This window comes from Henckelia pumila, chromosome 4, assembly GCF_033568475.1.
Source record: "Henckelia pumila isolate YLH828 chromosome 4, ASM3356847v2, whole genome shotgun sequence".
Taxonomy (NCBI): domain Eukaryota; kingdom Viridiplantae; phylum Streptophyta; class Magnoliopsida; order Lamiales; family Gesneriaceae; genus Henckelia; species Henckelia pumila.
In genome coordinates this window covers 142,834,619-142,844,611 of record NC_133123.1, presented here as the reverse complement: position 1 = coordinate 142,844,611, position 9,993 = coordinate 142,834,619, and the positions used below count along the sequence as shown (strand labels likewise).

Sequence of the window (9,993 nt, the reverse complement as noted above, 5' to 3'; positions counted from 1 at the left end):
GAACTTTTAATGGATTAACGGAGTCCGGAATTGGATTCAGAACACTTGAAAATGGTACGAGGGTCGTCGGGTTCGGAGGCTCCGTTGGTGAGTTCGGACGGTCCAAAGTCAGGGTTCGGACGATCTGAAGAGTGGTTCGGACGCTCCGAACGTGCTGCCGACAGTCGTAATGGATGACGTCATTATGCTGACATAAGCAATGATGTAATATTGAGTTCGGATGATCCGAAGTCCAGTTCGGACGATCCGAATGTGTTCGGAGGCTCCGAAGTCCAGTTCGGACGATCCGAACTCCGTCTATAAATAGGGGGTGCCGAGCTCATTTTTGAAGTGCACCAATTCCCCTCTTCTCTCTCGATTCCTTAGCCTTCTAACTCAGATCTAGGGAATTCTAGGTGTTTCGTTGGGAATCCGGAAGTGGCATAGCAGTCCAGGCGTCGTAGCGGAGCTATGGCCTAGTTTTGAGGCACTCGATAGCAAAGGGCTAACGACGGACGAAGGTATAGCTTTTGCTTCCTATAAATATTTAGGAGTATGCAATAGCTTAGTTAAGGCTTTTAGAGCACTTTAATGATAGTAGTATCATTTGGCAGTGTAGAGCAGACTATAGGCGTGGACCTAGAGTTGGTAGAGCTTGCACTGATTTGAGGTACAAAAGTACTGTTCGAAATATCCTGACTGAGTATGCATGTATTATGTGACTGCATGGTTTATATGTCATTGATTTATGCTGCATTCATTTGCATACTGAGCTATCTCCTTCGAGATGTCTGTTAGTAGGGTTTTTCCCTATCCTGTTAGTGGTTGGACTTCCATCGATTTGGGTCCGGCATATCCACTGGTATTATGGTATGGGAGCCACCTCCTGAAGCGACGGCATAGAGTGCTACATACCAGGGCCCGGTCTGTCTCTGTTATCTGATCCTTGACCTCGAGTTTATAGGGAGTTCACTTTGAATGCATGTATACTCATACTCTCGTACTGAGCGTTTTATGCTCACGTCTCGTACTCTGTGTTTCTGGACACCCTATTCCATGGGGCAGGTTTGCGATTGGATGAGGCGGGTGGATCCAAGAGGGGCTAGGCAGTTGTTGGCCAGCTGGAGCTTCACCTAGGTTTTATTCTGTTGTTATTAGATTGATACAGCTGTTCGATATGATTGTATAATATTTGGGTATCTACAGATTCCTTGCCTTGAGATTGTATAATGTTTATGGTTTCCGCAGTTTTATTCTGATATCCATTTAATTAAGTTAATTGCATGCCTATGTTCTGTTTAGTAGGTGATCCAGGTAAGGGTCACTACAATACTGTTCTGTTCAATCGAAAATACTTTTTTCCACTGAGATACAATTCTGTTCACTCTGACCATACACTTCTGTTCAGTCTGGGGTGCTTACGTCACCCAAAGAACACTATTCTATTCAATTCTGGGTGCTTACATCAACCGGAGAAATCTTATAACAAATCAGTAAGAAAATTCAAAAATTTACAAATCAGTAAATCAGGCAGTTTCGTGTCAAACAGTAGATCATGCTCACATGCAAGTTATCAAATCATCAAATCAAGTAATGCATAATCATGCAATACTATCAATGCATGCGACTCAATCTACCCCGCTCAACTTCTATCTTAGTCCAAGAAACTTACGCTCTGATACCACCTGTTGTGAGGACCTCGGGTGCTAATCTTTATTCTTAATGGCAATCAATATTCATTACAAACCAAGAAGTAAATAAGTAAGAAACCAATTTTTTTTTTCACATACGAGCGCGGGATGCGCCCGGGGACAGCCCGGGTGCGCCCAGACGACCAGAAAACTTTCCAACATAACTTCTTTTGCTGTCAAAGCTTGGCCTCAATCCGAATCATCAAAAATCAACTCCAAAATAGAGTTTATCAATTCTAAAACATGCATATATACATGTAGAAAATCTCAAGCATCAAATCATGTGTTTATTACATTAAACGAATAACATAAAATCATGAAATGATAAGCTACACTAAGTCTCAAAAGTGAGCTTCAAAATCACAAGTTTCATGGCATGTTCGATTCTATCTAAATACCATTCTTCAGCTTAAACCCGAGTCCACACATGCTAAGTCTCGCTCCCGAGCTATCAACGTCATCTCAAACTACCTCCTTCCCCATCTGTTGCAATGCACATATACAAAACAAAGCAACAGCCGGATAAACTCCGGTGAGAAAACATTCCCAGTATAATCGACATATAAATGCGTTACATAAACTCATATCGACTCTAAAGATAATCGAACTCAACAATAGAGTAAACAACGCATATCTCGCTCAGGAATTGATTCTTATATCATCGATGCCATCAAGATTTGTACCGATCTTGACATGGATATCCATATATCGTAGTCATTTTGGACTAGAAAATAAGGTCGCCTCAGACCTTGGCATAGAATCAATTCGTATCATCATCGTATCATAATCATATAAACTCAAACTCAAAGATCCACTACCTGAGATGGATCGACAACATCGAAATCAAATCAAAACATAAACAAGTATGTGGTTTTTGCGGGACCACTCAAGAATAGTCATTCTTGAGTTTCAAATCCCTGACTTGCAATGTCGTCATTATACCTTCATATTTATTCGGTTTTGAACGCTTCAAATCTGAAACATAGCATCAAAACATTCATATCAAACTTCATTCTATTCAATCATTTCAGAATCGAATCAAAATCAACAATATATCTTCAATCAACATCATGTCAAACCTTACTTCTTCTTCTTCGGTTCGAATTCAACGTTTTTGAGTCGTTAGCCTTCCAAACTATTCTGAAATGGAAGAATAAAATTGTTACAACATCAATAATATCTCCAATAACGTCTCAGCTCAATCATCGGCTTGAAAAATGGTCTCAAAACATTAATCGACGGCGTAGCGATTGAAAATCGGTAACCGACGACATATCGAAATCAATTCTAACTTCATAACCATGCTACACAACCTCATACCAGCTTCAACACCTTATAAACTACTCGAATTCAACAGGTATATATTCAAATCTAAGGTGGGCATCTTCATAATAGCATACAATATCAAATCATTGAACCGTTTTCGATATCGAACCAAATAAAATCTCAAGAACACAAATAGACACATAAAATCGGATGTCTGGTTTATCATCTATTCAAAACCTTGATAACTCATAGGAATACTTACATCAAATCGAAGTCCTCGTCGCAAGGATTCCAGAACAATTTTCGAAATTGAAATCAGACGATCGGATCAAAAGTTACGGCGATTTGAAAAATCGAAAATCAATGGAAAACGAAGAGGGTTTCGGCCTCTGTTCCAACTTCTGAATTCTTTTTCATTCAAGCACGTATACATCTGATTATTTATAATAAAATCGGATAACTTCAGATAAAATTGCAATTTAGTCCCTAAACTTCGTAAATTGCAATTCAATCATCAACCTTCTTTTTAATTCAATTTCAATCCTAAATAATTTAAGAATATTAGAATTTAAATCAAAACTCTAAATATTCTCAAATTAAATATACTCGAATTAAAATTAAATAAATTCGGATCAAATTCAATAATCCCGGCCTTTTGCACTTCGGCCCTTGAAACTTCGATATTTCAAATCAGTCTCTGATCGGGTTTCACCTTCGAATTAAATCATATTCATTATTGAACCTTGGAATTTAATCTTAAATTTCATAAATATTCAAATCAAATATTTAATCTTTTAATTTAAGAATTTTCGGAATTTAAATCTCAAAATCCGTAAATTCTCAAATTAAATATTTTCGACTCAGAAATTAAGTCTATAATTTCCATAACTTCTCAAATCAATATTTGCCCAAAATATAAAATTTAATTCTCAAATTCCATCATTAATAATTTAATATTTTCGGGTCTTACAGTTGTGAACCAGATCAATACAGATATATATAATCAATACAAATATAGAATCGTGAGAAAATGGTTTATGTACCAAGTTCTATACTTATGTTTTTTAAAAAAGATAATTCAATATTTTATAATTTAAGATAAGAAAAGTAAATACAAAAATAAATTTATCTAACAATCGATAATGTGATGAAATGAAGCGTTCTTAACACTTTTTAAATCGTATTAATTTTTTTTTCCAAAAAAAGGAACCAAATTTAGTTACAAATGACAACGAATTTACCTTTAATAGCAATTGCAGTGACATAGCAATAATTATAGTGTGACGTGGCATATGGGGGAATATTACGTCATCGTTGCTACGAAATCTTATCGCATTAAGCCGGCCTTCAGAAGTTATGATGGTAAAAGAAAAATTCTCTTGGTTTTTGGTTTTGCTATCGACACTCTACTCAAGGGCCGCTTGACGAAGAGTGGCAATAGCACAAACCTCTCTTTCATCAGCCATCAGAATAGTAGAGTTGATTTCAACGCTGTGCACCACCACTGAAGTTTCCGCGAAACCCACCTGAATTTTCTTGGAAACCCTCTCCCCCTTTCCCGGATCTTTCAATTTTTTTCCCGCTTTACAAATATCGTTGCAGCGCCTTTTCATTCCTTCTCCAGAGACAGAATCTTTTCAAGTTCGCGCTTGTGTCACTGGAATCAGTGAAACTGTTGACTTCCGCGATTTAAGATTCAGATTGGATCTCAAAAATTCGAATTTTTTTTACGGATTGTTAGATTCTAGATGCAGTCTCGGTACATGGAAGGGTCAAACAGTATGGCTGCTAGAGAAAAACGTCCGTTGGATTCCGGCGGTATTAGCCAGGAAGGTCAGACGGATAGGAAACGGCAACGTCCAGCTCTTGCTAGGTAATTTTGATTTTTGCATTGTTAGATTTTTTGCAATGAGTGAATTTCTCCAAGTTTTTGGTGGTCATTTTAGTATTTGCTGTCTATTGAGAGGTGTGTTTGTGGCTGATGTAGTGTTATTGTTGAGGCTCTGAAGGTAGACAGTCTGCAGAAGCTTTGCTCATCCTTGGAGCCAATTCTTCGGAGAGTTGTAAGATTGTATAGTCTTTTTGTTAAATTTTATCTTATCTCTAATTGTGAAAGACCAGTAACATTTTTTTTCCGTGCCGGGTGAAATGCACGAACCCAACACAACTATTGCCTCAAACATGCCTTGTCTTAGAATTGGAATTTAGAATTGTTTCACGACTTCTCCTTTTCATCTCTCTTTATTTATGAAGCTGCAGTCTGATTTTTGATAGATAAAACTAGTTACTGTGAGATTTTGTGTGGGATACATATTTGGGACCGAGCACAAGCGTTGTATGCCTTAGGCTATAACAGTGTTGTAAATGGTCATGAACCGATAGTACTTCATCTCACTAGATTTCTAATGGACATAAACCTATACTACTACATAAAATACAACTAGTGGAATAGGCTCTCTACAAAAATTACTGTTGTGTTCAATACTCAATTTTTAGTATTGGAATTATGAACCTTTTTTGCTTTATGTACATTCACTTGTCATTATATTTTCATTTAATTGAGCTGCTTATGTTCCTCGCCAACCTAAGAATTCGGTTGATGGTCATGCTATTTTGGGAATTTGAAACATTTTTAAAAAGAATAGGTGAAGAATTTTTGGTTTTACATGTGAGGAGCAGCAATTGCTGCGCTTCAAATTTGTCCCATTATGCAAGCAATACTCTTGAGGATTGGATTTCTGAAATTAGTTAAATTTACATAAAGAGGTCTTCGGATTGTTTTGGTTACCTCCTCCTTTTTGATAATTCCTCTGTTTGTAAAAATCACATCGGATGCATAAATGAATCTTAATTCATTGCCTGTATGCTTTCTGACTACCTAATTACCAGGTCAGTGAAGAGGTGGAGCGTGCCTTGGCAAGATTGGCCCCTGCCAAAATTAATGGAAGGTATAATCTGATTCATTGGTAGACTATAAGTTTCAGAAGCTCAGTCCGTGTTTCTCTCTCTCCAATAACTGAACCTAATATATGTCTATATCTCTCAATATTTGAAGTGACCTCTCCTCCGTTGTTTTAAGATGCCTTAGTGTGTTTATGTTGATTGACCCTACAAAAACATACAGGATTTCCCCAAAAAGAATTGAAGGTCCTGATGGAAGAAATTTGCAGCTGCACTTCAAGTCTAAGCTGTCGTTACCTCTTTTTACGGGTGGAAAAGTGGAGGGGGAGCACGGTGCTTCTATCCATATTGTCTTGCTTGATTCAAACAGTGGCCACGTTCTAACATCAGGTCCAGAGTCCTCAGTTAAATTAGACATTGTTGTCCTTGAAGGTGACTTCAACAGTGAAGATGACGATGACTGGAGTCAGGAAGAGTTTGAGTCTCACATGGTTAAAGAACGTGAAGGAAAGAGGCCACTTTTGACAGGGGACTTGCAAGTGGTTTTAAAGGAAGGTGTTGGAACCCTTGGGGAGATCACATTCACCGATAACTCTAGTTGGATTAGGAGCAGAAAATTTAGACTTGGTTTGAAGGTTGCCACTGGCAGTTGTGAGGGCATTCGCATCCGTGAAGCCAAGACAGAGGCCTTCACGGTCAAGGATCACAGAGGAGAATGTAAGCTTGTGTTACACTAAGAAGTAGGTAGTAAATGACTTTCTTTAAGTTAGTTGTTGATTCTAAACATTTCTGATCTTGTAGTGTACAAGAAACATTACCCACCTGCACTTCATGATGAAGTTTGGAGACTGGAAAAGATTGGGAAAGATGGATCATTCCACAAGAGGCTTACTAAAGCCGGGATATATAAGGTCGAACACTTCCTGCAGCTTGTAGTGAAGGATTCACAAAAACTTCGAAGCGTGAGGATCGTAACTTAATCATCTTACTCAGTCAATATCCCTTATCTGCATATATTTGATGCTTAAGATGGATAATCCTCTATTTGTTTCAGATCCTAGGAAGTGGCATGTCAAATAGGATGTGGGATGTCCTCGTTGAGCACTCAAAGACGTGTGTCTTGAGTGGGAAACTCTATGTCTACTATCCCGAGGAGCTGAGGAATGTGGGGGTTGTGTTTAACGATATTTATGAATTGAGTGGTTTGATTTCTGGTGGACAATATCATTCAGTCGATTCTCTTTCTGATAATCAGAAGGTTAGTGATCTCGTGATACATGTTTTTATCTCAAAATTTCAAACGGTATGGTCAAATTATCTTTACCTGCATATCTTTTTAAACTAAAAAGTTTGATTAGCTATCATTATCTGATAATTAAGTAATCAGGAACCTGGGGCAAGGAATTTTACTCATTGTTATATTGAATCATGAGTAATTGAACATGGACTATATGTTGGTGTAATATCACAGGTCTCTGTGGATTCTTGGGTGACAAAGGCATATGAGAACTGGGAGCGTGTAATAGAGTATGATGGCAGATCACTTCTGGGCGTTCACCAAACTAAAAGATCAGATGCTCCTCAAAATGATTTCATGGGAAGCTTACAAAACCAATCAAATTCTTTCGATCAGCTTCGTCTCCCTAGTCATCCAGCCTTGATTCCTTCCGATCATACTTCGGTTAATCCTGGGTTGACAATTGGAGGTAATTATTTATTATTATTATTATTATTATTATTATTATTATTATTATTATTATTATTATTATTATTATTATTAATAATAATATTAATAATAATAATAATAATATTATTATTATTATTATTATTATTATTATTATTATTAATAATATTAATAATAATAATATTAATAATAATAATAATAATAATAACTTTGTGTATTTTGGAGACGGTGGGTAACTGAGCACATTTATATTTTAACGTATCCAACTGAATTTCTTTAATTAACACTAAATTTACTAGCTGATGAAGCTACCTTTTTTCACCAGGTTACAGTGACAACGATGAGGGTCGATATTCTGTACAACCGCAAAACATGAATCCAAGAGTTCCGATTCAGTTAGATGATACTTCATTTCCTCCTCATAGTCAGCTTATCCATTCAATACAACAAGCCCAACCATTTCAAAATCAGGATACACTCACCCTTGGTCCCTCAGTCTCCAACATGTCAAGCTTCCACACTGGCGGCACATCGAATTTCACTTCATTTAAGGGATATGATGATATTCCAGTGGATGAAATTCGTGTGAGAAGTAACGAAATTCTTGAAACTGAAGATATGCAGCATCTACTTCGAATGTTTAGCATGGGTGGACATGGTCATGATTCATTTACCGCACAAGATAATAGCTATAATTATTCAGGTTACACCCCGATTATGCCTACAACCTTCGGTTTGGGTGAGGATCGAACACGTTCATCTGGTAAAGCTGTTGTTGGGTGGCTCAAACTTAAAGCAGCTCTAAGATGGGGCATTTTTATTAGAAAGAAAGTTGCTGAGAGAAGAAGAGCACAACTTGTGGAACTGGATTAATATATTAATTTCTCGTTTCATTCTGGAGTTGGTGACTTATGGAAGTTATACGGGTTCCTCGAAGCATCTATAGCCAGCCAATCGAGCCCTTGGTCGAGAGATGGTACCGTATGGGATCATGAGTTAGAGGGATATCGGAAAGGTTGACTTGGATCAGCATGGAATCTCTACACTAGGCAGACATGACAAGAAATGGATCAAAGGTGCCTTACTTTAGTGGTATAACCACACACCACTTTGAAAGTCACAAGATTGTAAATGCTTCTGTTCCTGGGACTGTAACATAACTTTTGCAGAAGCCATAGTTTCTCTTTTACTGTAACTTGTGAATTCTTATGTATTTGCGTCGGTGTTGTGTTGAATTTCAATCAGCAATTGTAGTCTTGTTATCTAATCAAAGACGTGACTCGAAATAAAATTGATTTCTATTTGCAAAGCAGAAATTTACCACTTTGTCCACCATGTTTCATTTAATTCGAACAAGTGAACTAAGTAGTTTTATTTTGATTGATTTTGTTGTGAAAAAGTAAAAATTTATGGTAAAAAATAAAAACTCTAAAACTCAAAATATATCAAACTCTACACTTTATAAAATTTTTCTCTCAACTCAATTGTATTTTTCATCACAAATGAAGACCTATTTATAGATCCACATTTGAGATTAGTCCAAAAATTAAAACATCATCATCTACATCATCACACACTAATTTTTCACATTTTACAACTCAATATTCAACATTCAATATTTAATATTCAACATAATAATAATATATTTTTCAACACCCCCTTGTGATAATGATCGTGATATGATGACTGTCTTCATTACGTGTTTTATACTGCCTCGTTAAAAACCTTACTAGGAAAAACCCAGTGGGATAAAAACCATAGTAAGGAAAAAAAAGTGCAGCCACGTAAACTCCCCTTAATGTTAACATGAGTGATTCTTCACATATTCCGCAGATTGCGCATCCTAATGTTGTATATATGCTTTCTGAATATCGTCGTGGGAAGTGCCTTTGTGAAGAGATCTGATGAGTTCTCACTTGATTGAATATAACAAATATCAATATCTTTATTCTTCTCAAGCTCTTGAGTGTAGGCAAAGAACTTTGGGGGTATATGTTTTGTTCTGTCACTTTTGATGTATCCTTATTTTATTTGAGCAATACATGCAGCATTGTCTTCATACAACGTCACAGGCTTCTTGTCTACTGATAATCCACAAGAAGTTTGGATATGTTGTGTCATTTATTTTAGCCAAACAAATTCACGGCTTGCTTCATGTAGCGCAATAATCTCAGCGTGATTTGATGAAGTTGTTACGAGTGTTTGTTTCTGTGAACGCCAAAAAATTACGGTGCCTCCACGAGTAAATACATATCCGATTTGGGAACGTGCCTTATGTGGATCAGATAAATATCCAGTATCGGCATAACCAATGATACTTTGATTGGTGTCTTTTGAGTACAAAAGTCCCAAATCTGTCGTTCCTCGTAGATAACGAATTATATGTTTAATTCCGTTCCAGTGCCTCTTTGTTGGATATGAACTGAATCTTGCCAATAAAAAATTTACAGCAAAAGATATATCTGGTCTAGT

The 9,993-nt window shown here is 36.8% G+C and overlaps 1 protein-coding gene across 1 annotated transcript; it reads left to right on the top strand.

Moving 5' to 3' along the window:
* Positions 1-4,471: 4,471 nt before the first annotated feature.
* LOC140862997 (calmodulin-binding protein 60 C-like) lies at positions 4,472-8,841 on the top strand. Its single transcript, XM_073266073.1, has 8 exons — positions 4,472-4,809; positions 4,924-4,999; positions 5,826-5,884; positions 6,061-6,554; positions 6,639-6,799; positions 6,892-7,095; positions 7,309-7,543; positions 7,847-8,841. The coding sequence occupies exons 1-8, from the start codon at positions 4,685-4,687 to the stop codon at positions 8,392-8,394; spliced, it is 1,902 nt and encodes a 633-aa protein (XP_073122174.1). The 5' UTR covers positions 4,472-4,684; the 3' UTR covers positions 8,395-8,841.
* The last annotated feature ends 1,152 nt before the right edge of the window (positions 8,842-9,993 follow it).

What these genes read in the sequence shown, in the direction of transcription:
- LOC140862997 (XM_073266073.1), top strand. Translation starts at nt 4,685, where the DNA reads ATGCAGTCTCGGTACATGGAAGGGTCAAACAGTATGGCTGCTAGAGAA. An exon ending in CAACGTCCAGCTCTTGCTAG is followed by an intron (nt 4,810 to 4,923) that starts GTAATTTTGATT and finishes TGGCTGATGTAG; the next exon opens with TGTTATTGTTGAGGCTCTGA. An exon ending in AGCCAATTCTTCGGAGAGTT is followed by an intron (nt 5,000 to 5,825) that starts GTAAGATTGTAT and finishes CCTAATTACCAG; the next exon opens with GTCAGTGAAGAGGTGGAGCG.